Consider the following 22,162-nt stretch of genomic DNA (forward strand, 5'->3'; position numbering starts at 1 on the left):
ATATATATATATATATATATATATATATATATATAAAGTTTTGAAAAAAATATATGTGGCAATTAAGTTACACAGAATTTTCAACATTCCATCCTTGTGAGGATTCGTCAGGCTATTGCATAGAAATTTATATCACCGCGTGTTTTTATATATTCACGTGGTGCTGAGTTTGTTAGTCAGCCAATCAGATTATTTGTATTTCACACAGCCATTTATCACAACCAATAAGATCGCGTTTATCAGGCAGAGATTCACTTGACGTTTAATTTACCCTCTTTGTTTTCATGGTTTTTGTAGGGGAGGAAATAAAGCCATCTTGATTTTGCGTTAGAAAGTAACTTAGTTTTAATCTGGATGTGTTAAAATGTCTGCTTGTCTTCTGAATATACTAATTAATTTATAAGTATTACTGTAATTATATGCGTGTTACATGTCTGTATATATATATATTATATATATATATATAACTACTTCATTTACTCACAGAAATTTAATATACGAAAGTATAGATTTATGCGTAAACTTTAAGTATTTACTTCAAAAGTGCTCAATACGTAGGTAGAGCTAGTTAGTAATTTATAAAATATATATGGCGATTAAGCTACACTGAATATTCTGCGTTTCATCCACTATAGGATTCGTCAGGCTTAATTTATAAAATATATATGGCGATTAAGCTACACTGAATATTCTGCGTTTCATCCACTATAGGATTCGTCAGGCTTAATTTATAAAATATATATGGCGATTAAGCTACACTGAATATTCTGCGTTTCATCCACTATAGGATTCGTCAGGCTTAATTTATAAAATATATATGGCGATTAAGCTACACTGAATATTCTGCGTTTCATCCACTATAGGATTCGTCAGGCTTAATTTATAAAATATATATGGCGATTAAGCTACACTGAATATTCTGCGTTTCATCCACTATAGGATTCGTCAGGCTTAATTTATAAAATATATATGGCGATTAAGCTACACTGAATATTCTGCGTTTCATCCATTATAGGATTCGTCAGGCTTAATTTATAAAATATATATGGCGATTAAGCTACACTGAATATTCTGCGTTTCATCCACTATAGGATTCGTGCCTGACGAATCCTATAGTGGATGAAACGCAGAATATTCAGTGTAGCTTAATCGCCATATATATTTTATAAATTAAGCCTGACGAATCCTATAGTGGATGAAACGCAGAATATTCAGTGTAGCTTAATCGCCATATATATTTTATAACTTACTAACTATATATATATATATATATATATATATTTTATATATATATATATATATATATATATATATATATATATATGGTTGTATGTATATGTGTGTGTGTTGTTTGCTTGCTTGAATCTTGTCTTTAACTATCAGATGATTCCATTTTTTTAAGATAAAACAGGTGAATTAGGCACACACACACACACACACACACACACACACACACACACACACACATATATATATATATATATATATATATATATATATATATATATATATATATATATATACACAAACATGTCAGGATGTTAATTTATTTTCTCAAAATATTTTGTCTCCTGTTTTTTATTTCAGGGTTTGCTTTTTTCTAATCCTGAATGTTGTCGGACGCCCGCCAACCTTATTCGCCTCTGGATGCACGAATCTCAACGAGTCTACTGTGACAAACTCATTAGCTCCGATGATATTGCAATTTATATGAAAACCCAAAGAGACATCATCAAAAAAAGTTTTGAGGTTCGTTTTTCTTGTTGTGATCGTTTGTGGCACAAATGCGAAAAAGAATAAATGGATGAAAACGATTTTATAGAGAACGATAATATAGAATAGTTTATTTAGAAATTTTACCTTTTTGTAGTGATCATCTGATTTGGCAAGAACAGATGAATAATATCTAAATCGCTCACCAAGAACAGATAACTCTTGCTTCAAAATTGACAGGAGAGAGCGCAGAAAATTTTTTAAAATTACACAAATAATTTCCGGTTTCTTATAATAAACTTTACTTCTTAAAGAAAGTTCAGTCAAATTCTTTAAGTTAAAACTCAATATCATTGCATGTGATTCCTCGATATTTGATTCTACCTAGTCAATGAAATAAAGAAATTGTTAGCACGTGTTAATAGGTTATTTATTGTGATCATGTGATTTGTCAGACAGATAAATACTATCCCAATCTTTCTCACGATAAGTTTGGATTAAAAATATCTCTTGGCAAGGGGGGGATATTTTAGAGGACAAAAGAGTGGATCAGTTAGGTAAGATGAATTTCTAATGTTTCTAATGTTTCAGCTAGAAAGGGCCCATCTTCTCTGCAGTAGCCTTTATCAATTTATTCAATGTATTCCTTCAATAAGTTTCCAAACTTTTTCATATGGGCACTTTTATTGATAGTACTCACGTGAAACTGTAATCCCTTTTGAAGTGATCTCCACCGGTTGTAATGCACTTGTTGCACTCTTCTAACAACTTATGAAAGGCACCATCAAAGTCATCTTGTCTGAGCGTGTCAATGACATTCATTGCAGTGTCTTTCATCTCCTCAATTGCCTCAGAACGACAGCCTCTAAGGGTTTCTTGAGCTTAGGGAATAGCCAAAAGTTACAGGGAGCAAAGTCTGGCTATAGGGAGTGTGAGGAACTGTCTTGATGCCCATCTTGGTCAAACAATCTCTGACAAAGATGGAGTTTTGGGCTGGTGTATTCGCGCCCATCTTCTATATCTTTAGTTTCGCGTGAATAATTGTGTGCACAGTTCCCACACTGACATCAAACTGTGCACTTATTGTCTCTATAGACACACAACGGTTCTCATCTATGAGATTCTTTATTTGGCTAATGAACTCTGGTGCTCTCACTTCCTTACTTCTATCAATCCTCTCATCATCCCTCACAGACTCCTTGCTTTCCTTGAATCTCTTATGCCACTCAAAAACTGATGCTTGATTCATGCAAGATGGTCCAAAAGCAGTCTGAAGTATTCCATATTTTTCTCTGGCATTTTTTCCAAACTTCAAACAGAATTTTATTGCATATGGTTCTTCTAGAGTGTCCTCACAAACAGATTGCATTTTTGAAATTCACCAGCTGTGACAATCAGGCTTTAGTAGGGTGTATTCCAATTCCTGCTGTAGCTGTTCATTTGAACCTGAAATCACAAAAATCATAGCTATAACATACTTAATTTTCAATTTTAAATGGCTGTATAAAGAAAGTTTGGAAACTTATTGAAGGCACCTTGTATAACACTTTCTAATTTTTTTTTTTTTTTTTAGGATGTTGATGAAGACAGTCTAAATAGTCAGCCATTACTCTTCTCTCATTTCGCCACTGGAATCGGAGACCCGAAATATATGCCCGTGCCAGACTGGAAGAGCCTTAACAAGATTCTAACCGATGCGATGGACACTTACAACGAAATCAACGCAGCAATGAACCTCGTCCTGTTTGAGGACGCCATGACTCACATCTGTCGAATCAACCGAATCCTAGAAAGTCCACGAGGGAATGCCCTCCTCATCGGTGTCGGTGGCAGCGGAAAACAGAGTTTATCTCGACTCGCCGCCTACATCAGCAGTTTGGAAGTTTTTCAGATAACCCTGCGCAAAGGTTACGGCATCCCTGATTTGAAACGTAAGTTTGTCATCTACATTATATTTCTCTTTGTCTTTCTGTCCACTTTTGTCTTGGAAACTATTGGGCTGATCTGTCTGAAATTGTGTATGCACCCTTATTATGATAAGCCAACTAAGTATTATGGTATCCATTCAATGCACAGTTAAGGATTAGTTAAGGATTAATAGGGATTAATAAGGAATAGTCAAAATAATACAACGTTCACTGTAGAAGTTTATCGGAAATTACTTAACCGATCTGCCTAAAATTATGTATGGACCTTTATTATGATAAGGTGCAGCGAATTAAGAAGTATGGTATCCGGTTGATGCACAGTTAGTGATTAAAAGGGATTAATTACCACATTAACATATTTACTCTAGAAACTTTTTTGGAAACTACTAGTCGATCTGGCTGAAATTTTGTCTGGTTTTTGTTATGATAAGGCGCAATGAACTGAGTAATATAGTATCCCTTTGATTCACAGCCAGAGATTTTTTTTTCTATAAGGGAATCACGACTTATTAAGGCCCAGAGGTCACTCGAGGATAATTGTTAAAAAGTGTACAGTGGTCAAAAGGACAATATCATAATAATCGTTATAAGTGTAAATTTGCTAAATTGGATTACTTAAGGGGAACGGCTCATCAAGAACTTGTTTACATTGGACTTGAAGACGGCCATATTGTAGTCAGTGTGAAAAGCAGGTAAACAAAAGAGAGTTCCACAGGTGTGCAGTTCTACTATTTGAAAGAAGCTTTGCTCATGGAATCTCCAAGGATGGAATACTGTTGCCACATCTGGGCAGGAGCTGCTAGAAAGGACTTGTCCTGCCTTGATAGAGTTCAAAATAGACTTCGTAGCCTCGTAGGAGATTTTTCTCTTCCCTGCAACCTCTATCTCACAGAAGAGATGTTGCAAATTTGTCTCTACTGTATCGTTATTTTCATGGAAAGTGTTCGACTGAGCTTCAGTCTATGGTCCCCCCTCGCCTAACTTTCACAAGAAACACTCGTCTAGCTGAAAACACTATCAATAATTCCCCCCACTCTTTATCTGTGCCTAAACCTAAACGTAGATTCCATGAACAAAGCTTCTTTCTTAGAACTGCACGCCTGTGGAATTGTCTTCCGTTTTCCTGCTTTCCGGCTGACTACAATATGGTTGTGTTCAAGTCTAACGTAAACAAGTTCTTGATGAGCCGTTCCATATAAGTTATCAAATTTACCAAATTTTCATTACTAATGATTACTATATTGTCTAATTTCTACTGTACACTCTTTAACCCTTATCCTTGAGTGGCCTCTTGGCCTTGATAATGTGGTGATGCCTGTGTAAAAAAAAAAAAAAGCATCTACGTTTAGGTTCAGCCACAGATAAAAAGTGAGGGAAATTATTGATAGTGTTTTCAGCCAAACGAGTGTTTCTCGTGAATGTTGGCGAGGAGGGACCATAGATTGGAGCTCAGACGAGCACTTGCTATGAAAATAACGATAAAACAGAGACAGGCTCATTACTGCGATTATAGATGATTTTTCGCCCGTAGACCTAATTTATCCATATTAATTTTGAAGTGCCTTGTAATTTCCTTATAGTTCAAGAACTTGAGAATTTAGTTTGGAACTAAATCTTAACAAGCTGGGTTTTTTTTTTTTTTGTTATATACGTAACAACTGTAGCATTGTGGCACTTTATCTTCTTTACGGACACCACTTATAAAAGTCTGTAATGTTTATCCAAGTGTTATGACGTTACTTCACGTGGTTATGTGTCATGAACTAGAAAGAGATTAAAGACAGACAATAGTAAACTTTGCAAAATATAAGACGCCAGGCTCTATATATGAAACGACATTACACTGTGAAAGTTGATCATATGGTACGTAACCAGTTTACGTGGAATCCTTTAAAAAAAGAAACAAGGGGTGGGGAAATGATTAGAAGGTGTGCTGCCAAAAGATACCGTTTTCATCCATTTCATATAGACGAGGTTTGTCTCCTCATATAGTCTTCGATCCGTCTTAAGAGACAATGATTATCCCCCGTAAGGGTGGCTGTGAAGCAAGGGCTATATATAATTGAAAAAAAAAAAGGCGCAGGAATAAACATTGTAGTGATGGGACAGAAGTTAAAGCTTGGCCGTTAGTGAGAGGTACCTATTAGAGTTGACACTCTTTTTTGGGTTGGTTCGTTGTTTTTGTTTTACGGTTTTTCAGGTTATTTAATGCCGAATCCAGTGATTTTGAAGAACTTTTTTTAATAGAATATATTTGTTTTTTGTTTTTTTAAGTCTGTGTCTATTTAAACCATAGTTGGGACCCTAACAGGTACTACCACTCTGGGTCAGAGTGAACCTGGGAGCAATGGCAATTAAAGGGTGGCTCCACACTCCCCAAAGCCCGCAAGCTGGGGCCTCACCATCGGATATAGTTTATGGTTATATCCAGGACCTATTTTTTGGGCCTGTCTAAGAGTAAGAGACACTGTTAAATTAGAGACTGTCACAGAGAGAGGGCGTATAGCGGTGGATGCACAAGTCCAGGTGTGACAACAATGTTCTATTCATGGGCGAGTGGTATCTTTGTAGAGAAATAGTGTGCTTTTCCTGGAACTGTAAAAACTGATTGCGCATTAGGAAAATGTCTCTAACCCTAACCCTAATTTCTGTCCTTCATTCTCTCCAAAGTCTTAATCTCATATTCTTTCTTCACGTTGATTTTTTACTTTTTTTTTTTTGTTTTTTTTTTCAGTGGATCTGAACGTTCAATACCAAAAAGCCGGAGTCAAAAATGTCGGCACAGTGTTTCTTCTAAACGATGCCCAAGTGGCCGACGAAAAATTCCTTGTCCTCATCAACGATCTGCTGGCATCTGGAGAGATTCCTGACCTTTTTGCAGATGACGAGGTCGAGAATATAATCTCCAGCATGAGAAGTGAGGTGAAAGGTCAAGGGTTGGAGGATACCCGAGAGAATTGTTGGCGATTTTTCATTGACAAAGTGCGGAAAACACTAAAGGTATGTTAAGGTTAAGGTCAATGTTAAGCTCTTGTTATACATCCGATTTCTTGTCTTTTTGTGGCTTTTTTATTTCTTTCATGTGGTATCAGGCAGCCATATGTCACGTGCTCCATAGAAGAGTACTTATATAAAGAATATATATGGTGAATATAAATCGGATCTTGGGTTTACTTTCGATGTGGCACAAAAATAAAGGCATTTGGGGGAGGGGGAACTCCAGATTCATATGTTTGGGGTGCTTATATCTGATTTTTCTTGTCCTTTTGAGAGGACAAGTAAAATTTTTAAAAATGTGTTGTTGAAATATGGTGAAGAACGTGGCCCTCAATCATTTAGCATTCACAGTGATGGAAATTGACGGCTACCGGGTCAGATTGTTTGTACAATCGAGGTTGACGTGTGAAAAGATCAGATCAGTTGTGACTGACATCGAAGTTAATCTGCAGAACAATCTGTTGAAATTTAATAACAAGAATATATGCTTTCTTTCTTTTTTTTCTTTTTTTCTTTCTCTCCATGTTGTAAAAATGAAATTCACACCCTTGACGTTATTATCGTGTTGCCTACGAACTGTTCCAAGATTTTAAAATACAGATACAACGCGCGGCTTTTTACAAACAGACATTTCCTCTCCAATTTTACAATATGGAGAGAAAGAAGAAAAGAAAAAAGAAAGAAAACAACATACTGAAGATGGAGTATACCTCCGAAATATATTTATGTTATAAATTTCAAACAAATAAAATAGTTGTTTATTTTCCTAATATTACGTTGTGATTTGGCTTTCAAGCGCACTTGATGCGTATTTTATTTTATTCAAATTAAACCAACGTTTCTATATGGAATTCACACCCTTGTAGAATATATGTATCCATGTTTCTTTCTGTCTCTGTCTCTCTCTCTCTCCTCTCCTTCTCTCTATCTCTCCCTTGTTTTTTGCCATGAAGGAAGATTTTTAATTCAGTTTAAAATTGGATTCTGTTCGAGTCGATCACAAGCAGTTGAACTCTCAAATTTGCCGAGAAAGGACGAGTCTCGTGTTCAGCCAATTCTAGAGTCAAAGATATTGCTTCCTAATAGATGTTAAAATATAAGAATTCTGCGTTTATATAAAAATAGATGTGTTCGCTTATTTCATACAGCCTTCAATTTCAACACTATGGGTTCCAACTGAGCTAATTAATTCTCAGGAGAGAATTAATGAAGGAATTCTTGCCAGTAATGATACAGAGAACTCAAATAATAGACCCATCAAGCAGGCATAACAGATACCATATACAAACTCTTTGTCTAAAGGGGATATGCCTATTGTTTACATCGAATCTAACTCCCACTGAGCTGGTCAATGTGCACAGAACGTATCAGTCCTTCAAAAGGCATTGAACAGAGACATCTTCAGTAACAATCAAGTGTCATATTGGCAGCTACGTAACTCTCGCTACTCTTATTTTATCCTTTAGTTCTCACATTCCATGAGCGAGGTTTTTGACAAAGAGGGAAGAATTGCTATTTTCTGGCTGAAAATCTATTCATATAACACTTATCGTCGGTTAATTTTTGAACTTGAAGTAGTATTTTTTGACTTCTTACATCAAATGGCTTCATACCTTGTCTGGGGGCCATTTCTGTTTAAAAGACCTGGATGTTGTTTTAAAAAGCTGATAGCATAGCAAAGACGACGGACTTTAATCAGTTGATTATGAAGTCGAAGCAAGGTCGCCAGAACAGCTACCTGATGGCAGAAGGCAACAGCTTAAGAAGGGTAATTCATTCTTCAGTTCTCTTATTCAGAAAGCTATCAACAGACAACGTTTGGGAGTCCCTTTTCAACAAAACTGATTCATGCATAAAATATCAGATTTTTCTTGTGGTTCGCTATTGCCTTTAATTTTTATATAATTGTGAACCAGTGCTCGCCCCCTCGGTGATCGCCAAAGCAACACAGCCGGAATGAGAACAAGAACATGATGAAGAAAGCAACAGCATACAAGCGTTGAGGTGGGCGGCTGTGAAAGGACATGTTACAAGATATCAAAACGCACTCGTAATAATTCTAAAAAAAAAAAAAACTCTTTTGTCTTGCAGGTTGTCCTTTGCTTTTCTCCGGTTGGACCAACTTTGCGCGTGCGGAGTCGAAAGTTTCCAGCCGTTACGAATTGCACAAGCATCGACTGGTTTCACGAATGGCCGGAAGAAGCCTTGGTGTCTGTTAGTCAGAAATTTTTACAAGAAGTTGATCTCTTGGGGGTAAGAGGAAAACATTTATCTCTTCATAAGATCTTGAATTGAAAGCAACGTTTAATTTCAGAAGAGTTTCCGATGCGTACCTATTCTCTACAAGTCCTGGAGATGAAGAATTTTCAGTGGGTAGCTGTTTTGTACAGGTCCTGGACTTTATAATTTTGCAGGCAAAGAGCCAAAAGATCTTTCTCGTGTTGACGCAAAAAAATTATGTGCTTGAATGTTAAAAGATTCAATTTTTATGGAGCAATTCTGGTTTCTGATTAATTGCTAGCAGAACGTGGTTCCATTTGATTGGTCAGTTCCGACCGCCGCACTAATGTCTATAGGTAGAACCTTCTAACTTTCAACATAAGATAAAAAAAAATGTTTCTGATTTTTTAGATAAGGATTGATAATTTGGATTATTTCAGTAATTCAGATTACTCTTCTCATCTTTAGTGTTATTCACCCAAAGTTTCGGTCGACGTAACCTCCGACCTTCTTTAGGGTGTATCTTGTTGAACTTTAGAATCTTTCTGTTAAACTTTGGAATCTACACAGAATTTTGAACGGAACCGTTTCCTTAATCCACAGGTTGGGATAGCATGCTTTCATTCCATCAGCCATGACTGGGTAGAAGTTCTATGTAATTCGAAATTGTATTTTGAGTGTTGCCCGCACTGAGGATTGAACCTTCAACCTCCAGATGTACGTAACTTACAACTGAATTTTACCAAGTACTTTATGTATTGCGCAACAGGTTCACAATTACAAAATACTTACGACTTCTACCTGGCCATGATTGACAGAACGATGGTTGGTTGGTTGTGTTTAATGATTTATCAATCTAGGCTCATTTGAGGTTAGAAACTTTTTTAATCCGATTTGATCTTTAAAAATACTTTATAGGGAGTATCAAATTTTTTTTATAAGGAGTATCAAAAAATTTTTTATAGGGAGTATCAAATTTTTTTATAGGGAGTATCAAATTTTTTTATAGGGAGTATCAAATTTTTTTTATAAGGAGTATCAAAAAAATTTTATAGGGAGTATCAAATTTTTTTATAGGGAGTATCAAATTTTTTTATAGGGAGTATCAAATTTTTTGCCTTCATATTCCTAGTTGTTTACAAGGTAGTATTCTTTCAAATTTCCAATTGCTTCCAAACTCGTTTGCCTTCAACCCTCCATTTTCAAAATCATATTTTGAAAGTGGCTTGTTTTGTAATTTTATTTGACTAAAATAATGTTCAAAAACTGATTTTCTTTCAAATATTCTATGAGTATTTTTACCTCATGAAATAATTCCTTAATGCTTATTACGTTGTAGTTTTTGTTTTGGATAATTTTGTATTTCTGACTTTCCATTAATACATATTTTATTTGCTGGTTGCATAATGAACAATTTCGCGTTTCTGGTAGATTTAATAAAGTGTTCCATTCAAAATTCCATGCCGAATCCCAAGTTCGACAGTAAATTTTCTGAGTTCGACAATATGCATCTGAAGAAGGTCGGAGGTTGCATTGATCAAAACGTTGTGAAAATAACACTCCAAATAATTCGAATTATCAATCCTAATCTCAATAATTAAGAAAATTAACATCTTCCTATACTCTCATACATATGCACACATACATACATACATACATGCATGCATGCATGCACACACGTACGTAGACACATATATACACACATACATATATACATACACAAATACGAACATTCATACATACAGACATATGCACATACATGCATACACACAAACATACGTACGCACACATACATACACACATACATGCACACGTGCATACATATACAAATGCATATGCACACATACATACATGCATACACACGTACGTACACACACATGATGATGATTGCAACGTCTTGTCAGACAAGTGCCACTCCCTCAGACATTTAAAATCCATGAGCCCAAATCTCTGAGGGAGTATCTATACAAATATGATGTTACAGAGTCTTAGCTTTGTACGACAGCTAAGTCTCTCTCTCGGTTCAAAATGTTGAGATCCAGCAACAAGCAAGAGCAAGATAGCCAGCAACAAATTAAACTGCAGACCAGCTTAATGCGGGTACTGGTCTTCTGCTTTATGGTTTTTTAAATCAGAGATTTGCTTCTCCTAGAAAGGTTGCCTTCACCACGACTTACGGAAGCCCTCTCTACCCCACACATACATACATACATACATACACATACATACATACATACATACATACATACATACAGATACTTTTCCTTTATATTATAGATTATTTCGTTGTTGTTTTTTTTTATTATTTTAGCTAATTTTTGTCATTTTCTTTTTTGCTAGCCCTCGATGCGCGATTCCATCTCAAAGTTCATGGCATACGTCCACAATTCAGTTAACGAGATGAGCAAGCAGTACCTTCAAAACGAACGGCGTTATAATTACACGACACCCAAGAGCTTCCTGGAACAAATTAAACTCTACCAAAGTCTTCTACAGAAAAATAACAGCAACCTCCAGGCACAAATTGTACGTCTTGAGAACGGTTTGGAAAAACTACGAAACACATCGTCACAGGTAAGAAAGAATTTGAAGCAGACTGCAACCAGCAAGAATCAGTAGGTGCCAGTAGATATCTCACTGCTGATGTAATTCTCTACCTCTATAAGAGTCAAGTACATCCTTGGATGGAGTACGGTTTCCACATCTGGGCAGGAGCTGTTCGGAGAACCCTATTCTGCTTTGATAGAATTCAAAACAGACTTCGTAATCTGATAAATTATAACCCTTTTCTTTTCTCTGCAACTTCTTTCCCACAGAAGATACGTTGCAAGCTTATCTCTGCTCTATCGCTATTTTCATGACAAGTGTTTGACTGAGCTCCAATCTATAGTCCCCCCTCGCCAATCTTTCCAAAAAAAAAACACTCGTCTAGCTAAAATCACTGTCAATAAATTCCCTCACTCTCTATCGTTGCCTAAACCTAAACATGGATTCCATGAACAAAGTTTCTTTCCTAAAACTGCCTGCCTGCGGAACTCTATTCTGCTGGTCTGCTTTCCGGCTGACTACAATATCGTCGTCTTTAAGTCCAATATAAACAAGTTCTTATTGAACCATCATCATAAATAATCTAGCTACACCAAATTGATACTACAAAGGATTATTATGATTGTCTCAATGACTACAATACACACATCAACCCTTATCCTCGAGCGGCCTCCAGGCCTTGATATGTGGCAAGCTCTTTATATAAAAAAGAGACAGAAGATTATTTTAAATGAATTTATTATCCAAAAGGACGATTCAGCAAATATTTGTTTACATTAAACTTGAAGACGATCATGTTGTAGAATCTATTGGTTAAAGAATTTTCTTTAATATAATTCATTGTTTGAATTTTTATGGATTAATAAATCCTGTAATTCATTTTTATTTTCATCATCATTTTTTTTAAAATTTTTTTAAAATTTTTTTAAAATTAAAAAAAAATTTTTTTTTAATTTTTAAACTCCTCCATTTAGTATATTGAGCTTTTTTTGTTATTATTTCGATAGGTTCTAATATAAAGATAATATTTATCCTTATAATTTCAATTGTATAAAACCTTTACTTCTATATTATTGGGATTAATTTTACACCGGAAAAAAGTTCAATTCTTACACGTGAGAATGCGGTAACAAATTGAAGATAAGCTCTAAAACAGAATATGGCGATAGTTGGTTTGCGAAAAGGAACACAACAGGTGTGTACAATATTTAAAGCAATTTGAACATGGTGAACAAATTGATGATACAAGAAAAAGTTGATTGTACAGAAAGAAGAAAATTTACAAAAAACAAGTGTTTCACGGGAACTTATCTGGAATGGAAAGTTCGAGTAACAACTTGTACGTGTGCGTTCCTCGATTCTGGCTCTTTTCAGATTGGACTACAATGTAGTCCAAGCAGAAATTCGGTGATAAATGATGGCTAACTTGTAACTGCCGTCTCAGGTTTGTCACAAATAGTCTTCAGTTTAGGTCGCTAACGATAGGAAGGGGGCTGGGTTTCTGTGATTGACGTCTCGTGCATGTGTTACTGAGCTTCACACGCATCCTGCTATTGGATCAAAAAAAAAAAAGGCAAAAAGAGGCAGGGCACAATCATATGAAGGTTTTTATAAGCTATCTCACATGACTCGTAAAATAGCAGGGTCCGTAGATCCTGCCAGCCTAAAGGGACAAAATAACGAAGAGGGGGAAGGGACAGACATTTTAATAACATTCCTCCTTCCTTCTTTCTTCTCTCTCTCTCTCTCCCTCTCTCTCTTTCGGTTCATCTCTCTCCCGCGCTCTTTCAGTTTTTCTCCCATCCTCTTTGATTTGAGAGTTCATGGATGAACGTGTAATGTAGTCTAACCCAAAACGCTATGTTTCGTTAAATTTTCATTTGATTAAAAGAAACTTCATAATCAGGCATCGTCAGTTAAAAGACCGATACTTGTGCATTTTGCGAATCAGATTAATGTTTACGTAAAACAAACATATATATATATATATATATATATATATATATATATATATATATATATATATATATATATATATATATATATGAACCAGATGCACAAAGAGTAACTACGTGTGTGTGTGTGGGGGGGGGGGGTAACAGGCGGAGAGTTCCGCTTACGACTCAACAACCACAAACAAACAATTAGGGACAAATCCACACAGCACACAATAGCAATGTACTACACCCTTCCAGACTACAGCATAGACTGCAATGCGTACTTACAGCCTCCAACTTTCGGACACAGAGAAAAAGAAGACAACATGGAACGAAACTCATTCTTAGACTTAACACACACATCTCCGGTATTCCCCCTCACAAACCCTATATACTATAGTACCCCTTTCTGAAGATATATGGGATTAAGTTTGTTGTTGTTGTTATTATTATTATTATTATTATTATTGTTATTATTATTATTATTATTATTATTATTATTATTATTGTTATTATTATTATTATTGTTATTATTATTATTATTATTATTATTCTTGTTATTATTATTATTATTATTATTATTATTCTTGTTATTATTATTAATATTATTCTTGTTATTATTATTATTATTATTATTATTATTATTATTATTCTTGTTATTATTATTAATATTATTCTTGTTATTATTATTATTATTATTATTATTATTATTGTTATTGTTATTGTTATTATTGTTGCTGTTGTTGTTACTACTACTACTACTACTACTACTACTACTACTACTACTACTATTATTTAACTCCTTGTTTAAGCATTGCAATATATCTAACTTTCAGTTATATTTCCAACAATTAAATGTTAACCTTTGATTTCTCTAACCAGCATATCGAGCTTCCAATTTTTGTGATGGCTTCTAATTTAAAAACAATGTTTTCCTCCTATATCTGCGATTTTATGTATGTATGTATGTATGTATGTATGTATGTATGTATGTATGTATGTCCTGTGCCGTATAACTGGACCTCCACTGCCTTGTGGGCCAAGGTTATTTAACCAAAGGCTAAGGGTGAGATAACCCTGACAGAAACCTCCAGAGGAGCTTAAGCCCTGTAAGCTGCGGCATATATGACCCACCGGCGTGTGGAATATGCTCTGGTGCCCAGCAACCTAAGTTCCAGTCATGGATCAAATGGCATGGTGGGTGGTGAGGGCTCTGTAAGCCGTAGTGAAGGCAACCTCCCTAGGAGAAGAAAAACTCTGGTATAAAACCTGCAATGACTGCTGCATCCATTAGAGAGTGGGATTGTCTCGGTGCGAAGTCTTTCCCCACTAAACAATCCTCATGCACAGGCATGTATGGCAATGTTCGAAAGCGAATTTGCTGCCATCATGTATGTATGTATGTATGTATGTATGTATGTATGTATAGGAGTGTGCATGTGTGTGGGAGAAGAAAGGGAGAGACATATGGACACACAGACGGGCAGAGAAATGTGATACATAAAAACAGCCCGAAATCCAAGAGTTTTACACTGATATTTTAATGTTTGAAAAAAAAAAAGAGGGAGAAATTAAGTAAATAAAAATTAACATAAAAAGAGTATTCTTCGTTTATTTATTTATTTTTTCAAACATTATACGTGTGTATATATCAATTAACGGAAGACACTAGAATCTACAGTAAGCGGTTTAAAAAAATAAATAAATCTGTGTGTGTGTGTGTGTGTGTGTGTGTGTGTGTGTGTGTGTGTGTGTGTGTGTGTTATTTACAAAACAGTAAAATATCGTAAATTTGGCCGATCATGTTTGGTTTATTATTCCTTTAAATTTATTTCGTTAAAAAACAATTTACCGTACAATTAATCCTAAATCTGTCTGTAAAAAACAAAAAAAAAAAAAAAGAAAACAACTTCAATCCGACTCGCTTGTAGTGTAAACCTTTTTTTTTACATAATTCTTAAGCATATATAAGATATTAGCGATGACGTCGAAACAAAATTGACCACCATTTTTTATTTACTCTTCATTTAGCCAAATAAAAGTGAAGCTAATTAAGATGAAATCAATCAGATACATGTGCATATTGCGAACCAGATTATCGTAAATGTCCGGTAGGGCTCAACCGAAAACTTAAGCAAACCGCCCGAATATGCTGAGCACTAGTCTAGTTGATCAGCCAATCAGAATGCGACAACAAACGCGATGAGCCTATAAGAAGCCGACGGTTTTTGATAAATTGGAAGAAAAAAAACTTTTTAGTTATTAATTTTAAATTATAGAACAGCACACGACAATTAATCCGGCTATGCTGGACAAGTTAGTACAGACGCCGGATCAAGTCATAGAGTATTGTCAACATAATACATCAGCTGAAGAAGAGAATGTGGGTTGAGCTTGAAATATACGGTTATTGATTGGGGGAACTAACTCTAACCTTAACCCTAAATCATTACGTTCCTTCCCTAGAAAACAGTTTTTCATCACGCGAGAAAAAAAATGTTTCTGCTTATTTGCACAAAAATGAAATATTTATTCATAAAATTTACGGTAGGTTGTTATCATATTTTATTTTATTGCTTTTCTTTGTTAAATTATAATTCATATCCAATGAATGTTGTTATGGTCTGTTTCCTAACGTTTTAAAGATTTATTCGGCATATTCTGGTGGTTTACGTCAAGTGCCGATCGAGTTTAAGCGAACATTTATATAAAAAAAAAAAATCTGGTTCGTAAAAAGGTATTGAAGTGAGAGATTACCTCATATTATCAGTTTCCTACATTATTTGCCGATGTCTCGTTCACACGGCTTCCACTAAGAGACTGATCTGAAAACCTTTTTTTTTTTTCTCTGCTCGAAAATGTGACGTCATTCTTCATCGATTTTTTGTTTTGTCTACGGAGTCTGCTTCAACTTTATGTCACCCATCTTTCATTTAACTCTGGGATTGATTCTGTTTTAAAGATCAGTGTTATCATGCACTCGGTGTGACCCTTGTCAAATTTTCACACTAGCTAACTTAATTGCTATCAGGTCCCTAATGTGTTTGGTTGTGTATTTGGGTTTTTTTACGGCATATCAGTACTTTGGGGGTTATTTTCTGTCGAATCCAGGTATTTTTTTAAATGTTGTTTTTTTTTTTCTCCAGTCCTTTATATCTTCGAATATTTATTCACGGTGTTTGGTTTGGTTGTTTTGTTGAGAAAATTTGTTTTTTTTTTTTTTTACTTTACAGAACATGATTGAGTTTTGTAAAGAGAAACGTAAAAAAGCAATAACATCAATGTTTCGTGCATTTTAGGGCAGGAAGCCAGTATCTTCAGACAGCCAGATCTGGTAGCACCCCCTAATCACTATCTCTACTATTATATAAAAGGAAATTTGTATTTCTGTGTGTCTGTGAGAGTTCGTTCCCTGTGGACTCGGAAACGGTTGGGACGATTTTTATGAAATTTCACAATAAGGTACTTTATGTGCCTGGCAGTGTTCTTGGATTGGTTTTCTATCAGTATGTCTTACATAATTATCGATAATCGATAATCGGAATAATCCAATGAAAGAAGGAACAGGCGATTTTTACCAAAGTTAACACGTTAAGTGTGTTTGAAAAATTTTATTACCACATCAGCTGAAAGGATCCACATATAAAATCAAGGACAGTAGGTTCTTTGGTATGACAGGGACGCGTTCAAAATGATTTTTTTTTCTGTTTAGAGCACAATTGCACTATGATACTTAACTTTTTCATTTTAAACTTTAATTGAAGCCATTATATATAAAAATTAATTTGATAAAATCAACAGCATGTTCTCTACAGTGCAATCTAGACTGCGATGTATTGTGGATGAAGTCACTGCAGGGATAGCAGTATCAGAATTTTGGGGGAATTTTCAGCCGAGTCGCCATTTTGAATAGACGCCTATCTTTCTATCAGATTATAACAATATGTAAACGTAATTTAAACCCGTAAATTTTATTTCAATAAAACGAGCAAAGACCAAATTTTAATATCATAAAAGCTTTAATAGAGAAATAAACAATTTTATTTATTTTTCCTTCGATTTCTTCACTTAACATTTCACGGAATGTCGAACAAATAACACAGTTGAATCTTACGATATTTATTTTAACGGCAAAATAAAGAACTTACCTGGTTAATGAGTAAGATATGCTTTCTTTTAATCTTCCTGTATGAGAATTTATTCATATTTATGTATTATAATCCATGTATTTTTTAAATGGAAGGATTTTTCCAACACATATCGCGACAACGCGTGTCTTTCAAGAAAGTTGTAAAGACACCGGATGTTAAGATTACACTTACTTATGTACGGAAGCCTATAAGTGTAAAAAAAAACACTAATTCAGAAACCTTAATAATCTCGATATTGGATTATATTCCTTCAAATTTTCCACTTTTAAAGGTTTTCCGAGGCGCTGAAAACGGAAATAACCATTTATATATACGGCAAACGAAACTAGTAGTTTCCAAGATAAAACATTTTACAAATGGTCACAAAGTGGGGGGTCACTTTTCTATAATGATGTGACGTCAAATGGGCACCCACTTTATGGCCACATTGCAATGAACAGATTTGGCCGTAATTTTAAAGGAATTTTCGAGGGTGGCTTCATATTGACCCTATATGAATAAAGGGAGATAACATCGTCCTTTTTTTTAATGTACATGAAAACTGGGATTTTTCATTTTTGGATTTACACGGATTACGAAATGACGAAGATATGCAATGTAATTTTTTTTTAATATCTTAAAGAAATACCTGAATTTTTTATTTATTATACTATAAATCTGCATTATAGGGTTTCGTCTTTTTTTATATATCGAAAAAAAGGAAACCAGGAATTAAATATAAAAATATACACTGACCGAAAAATAATGACTGGAAAATTCTAAACAAAAATTAAGCTTCCACGTAAAAAAAAAAAAAAAAAAAAAAAAAAAACACGTGGTTATCGAAAAAAGAAGGATTTACATTTTGGACTTTACCGGTAAATTTACAGATAAGTGATATTTTTTTGTTGTTTTAAATTTGAGTATTTTATTGATGTTTTATCTTCAATTTGTGATATATAAAACGTGTCGACCAAAATTAATTATCAAAATTCTCATAGACATTTCAAAATGGGGGGGGGTGAATTTATAAAACAACGTTTGTCTAAAATATTATATTCAGTTTATCGGAAAGAGCATAAAATTTTACATTCGCCCTGAAAAAAACGTAACAATTGAACGAATAGGAAAATTTTGATAGATTTTTAAAGTTTAAAAATTGAAAAATATTCATCTCATAAAAATCAATTGATTTCATTACGTAACAAAATGGCTTCCCAGAGCGCACGCACGCACTTTGTAAACAATGTTTTTTAAACAATGAAAAATAATATTTCTATTATTTTTTAAACAACTTAAATAGTTTATTTTGGAAGCATATTCTATAAAGAAAATAAATAACCCACTTTAGAAAGGGAAATTACGAGTTTTCTATATTTTATTCGCAGTTTTCTGTTAGGGGTGTCAAAAATTCCCCCAAAATTCTGATACTGCTACTGCAGGGAGGCATGTGAAGCTTCCTCTCGGGCCCCCCACCCCATCTAGATTTGATTTCATCATTTCGATGTCAATATTCGTTGATCATCATTCAATCCAGGGTAACGTCGGGTCTGCTTGCTTGTATGTAATATAAGTGATGCTATGCTATTTCTTACAGGTTGATGACCTTAAAGCCAAATTAGCGGCGCAAGAAATTGAACTGGAGAAGAAGAACGAAGACGCGAATAAGTTGATCACGATTGTCGGTGCCGAGACGGAGAAAGTCGGCAAAGAGAAAGCGATAGCCGACGAAGAAGAAAAGAAAGTGCAAAAGATCAACGAAGAAGTGAGTAAGAAATTCAGCGACTGCGAAGAAGATTTGAAAAAGGCTCAACCGGCTTTGACGGCAGCCATGAACGCCCTCGACACGCTTAACAAGGTAAGTAAACGATCTGTCGGAGACCGGAAAGAGACCCCCCCAACATATTACTCAGACGCACATATAGTTATCGTACAGGCCGCCATACTTTGTCCGGTCGTAAAATATGCGTAAATATTATATCTTAATTCATACAGAATTCTTGTTTATTATGAGGTCGCAGGTTTTAAACGTAACGTTCAATCCGTTTAAAAATAAAATAAAGTAAAAAAAAAAAAGAAAAAAGAACGGAAAGAAACTGAGACATGCGCATGCGAGTATTATGTTTTTTTTTTTTTTCTAAACCGTTTCATTTTTGTAAGTATAAAAAAAATACAAGATCTGAGATCGAAAGCAGTACGATAACCATTAGGCCAGCATGACATGATCTTTAAAAAAGTGTTTTCAAGCCTCGTGAAGCAGTTTACAAACAGATAAAAATCCGATGATCCGTCAGTACCAATTTTTTCAATTTTGACCCTTAGCAACCATTTTTCCGGATTGAAAACGGACTAAAGAGTTTTCCACATGTCTGAACACCCTATATACCAAGTTTCAGGTATTTAGATCAACAATTCGTTTAGAAGTGTCCTCACGCACACATTCTCACTTTTATAGATATACAAGAATAAAAAAGCATTGGAAATGCAAAAGGATATAGGGATGGTATGCCAAAAAGTATACAAACAAGATAGCTATGAATGGCTAGGCACATGGAAATAGAATTGCATCCAAAGTATAGCCCTATAGCTTTTCTCCAATCTTCATTCCGTGCCATCATTACGGTTGTAAAAAGCTATAGGGCTATACTTTGGATTCAATTCTAGTTCCATGTGCCTAGCCATTCATAGCTATCTTGTTTGTATACTTTTTGGCATACCATCCCTATATCCTTTTGCATTTCCAATGCTTTTTTATTCTTGTTAATTAGTATTTTTACTTGCAGTCTTATTTTTAAACTTACATTCATGATAGTATTGTCTTTTTTAGGAGGCGGCTCATTGCCGCCTCCATTAGTAGCAGGTCGCTTCCTGTTGGGTTTTAGGTCTTTTTATAATAGTTTGTGCATGAGGCAGCTTTTTCCCCCTTGGGATCCCTGTTATACCGTGCTTTTGAGTCAGCACGTGAGGCAGCCTTCTTTTTTTCTGGTTCTTTGTTATAAAGAGCACGTGAGGCAGCCTTCTTTTTTTCTGGTTCCTTGTTATAAAGAGCACGTGAGGCAGTTTTTTCCCCATCGGGATCCCTGTTATACCGTGCTTTTGAGTCAGCACGTGAGGCAGCCTTCTTTGCCTCAGGATTTGCATGATATTTAATTTTTATTATTTCAGCATTTTTCTGATAGTATTCTTTTTGCTCAGATAATACCTTGACTTTGTTTTTTTCATAGTCTATATTTCTCTGAGCTTTTTTACTACGTGCTGACTTTGGCATTTTTTATTAAATGTAAACATATAACACTTATGTGTATCTTACTATAATATCACTTATCTTATAGCAAGACAACTCTCGTAGAATTGAGATACTGCCCCGTCACCAATAGTTAAAGTGTGGAACGGTATATACACCAATAGTGTAGTTGTTATCTTTATATGAAGTCCTAATCAGTGACAGTGTGAGGTTACTTGGTTAATTTATTGTAGTTTATTTTAGAAAACTTACTTGTTTTTATTAGTAGATTGTGTATAGTAGCCACAATATCTAGTTATTTTTGTGGCTAGGGCTTGGATTTTGATTCTTTTTGGTCAGCTTCCAGTGAGTTCTTAGAAGATGACTTTCTTGCAGTTTCTTTTGCGGTTAATTTAACTTATTTCCTTTGGCGTTTGGTGAGTTCTTAGAAGAACTGGTCTGATCTACTTTTCTTAGCGAGCGAAGAGATTCAGCTGCATTTAACAATGGTTGCTATAGTGTATTTTTGCGCATGTGTGAGAATTTCAAGTTTCCTCCTTATTTTTCAATAGTTTGACAGTAGTAATGTGTCTTTCTGCCAAGAGCGACAGACGTCAGTGTTAGCCGTGATCGTCTAGAGGTTAGGACCCCACGTTGTGGCCGTGCTAACCTAGGTTCGAATCCTGGTCACAGCATTGACATTTTGTACATATTTTACAGTCCAAAATCTGAAGAATTATTTGTTTTTATAACATTGTTTTTTGACGTCGTACTTGCTGATAGGTTACTCTTATAACAATTTTGATCAACTGAGATAAAGATTTCGTGGTTTCATTAACGCTGGTAGGTTACTGTTTAAAGAAAAAACCTTAACGTTCACCTCAAATATTCAGCGTCCAAGAAATATAGGCCACTGGCAAACTGGAACGTCTGTGAGCATCCGGTGTATTATTTGGAGCTGTCCCTTTTGAGAGAAGTTCCGTGTTCGAAGTGGTCCCTCTATATTGGGTATATAGTGTTTAAAACTTGTTATTACACGTAATCTTATTTAATTATGGAGTTAGCTAAAAAGCGATGGGTCACTGCACTTCTCCGTGTAAAGAGCAGTCGATTGATGCTTGAACTGTTGTCAGAGACCGTTCGTACACCGAGATACATCGTCTCAAAAGAAAGAAGAAAGAAGAAGAAAGAAGAAAGAAGAACAATTGGCCATTTTTGTACCCTTTTTTTTTTGCTCTCTTTTGACATTTTAACCGAAGTTCTGACACTCGCTGAATTCGTAAGACGCTTCTCTGTAAGAATATGTGCTTTTTGAAACTTATAAGTTGATCTTAGTTGAGATTTGGATAGTTTTGTTTTGTAGGCGTATATAGGCGTGTACGGGCCATCCCTATATAGAGAATGCTACCGCCTCTCTGATAGATTATTGTTTGTAAAGTTGATCAATGGTAAACTGGCAACAATTAG

General features: G+C 35.0%; 1 protein-coding gene across 1 annotated transcript in view; it reads left to right on the forward strand.

Annotated features, from left to right (window-relative positions):
• The window catches only part of LOC145254676 (dynein beta chain, ciliary-like), a 249,325-nt gene that overhangs the window by 169,832 nt on the left and 57,331 nt on the right, over window positions 1-22,162 (forward strand). The window contains exons 39-44 of the mRNA XM_080113323.1: window positions 1,588-1,749; window positions 3,287-3,644; window positions 6,376-6,641; window positions 8,730-8,891; window positions 11,199-11,432; window positions 19,070-19,330. Coding sequence (XP_079969449.1) covers window positions 1,588-1,749; window positions 3,287-3,644; window positions 6,376-6,641; window positions 8,730-8,891; window positions 11,199-11,432; window positions 19,070-19,330 — 1,443 coding nt within the window. The remainder of the gene's footprint in view (window positions 1-1,587; window positions 1,750-3,286; window positions 3,645-6,375; window positions 6,642-8,729; window positions 8,892-11,198; window positions 11,433-19,069; window positions 19,331-22,162) is intronic.

This window comes from Euprymna scolopes, chromosome 30 (genome assembly GCF_053919585.1).
Source record: "Euprymna scolopes isolate OS-2025 chromosome 30, ASM5391958v1, whole genome shotgun sequence".
Taxonomy (NCBI): Eukaryota; Metazoa; Mollusca; class Cephalopoda; order Sepiida; family Sepiolidae; genus Euprymna; species Euprymna scolopes.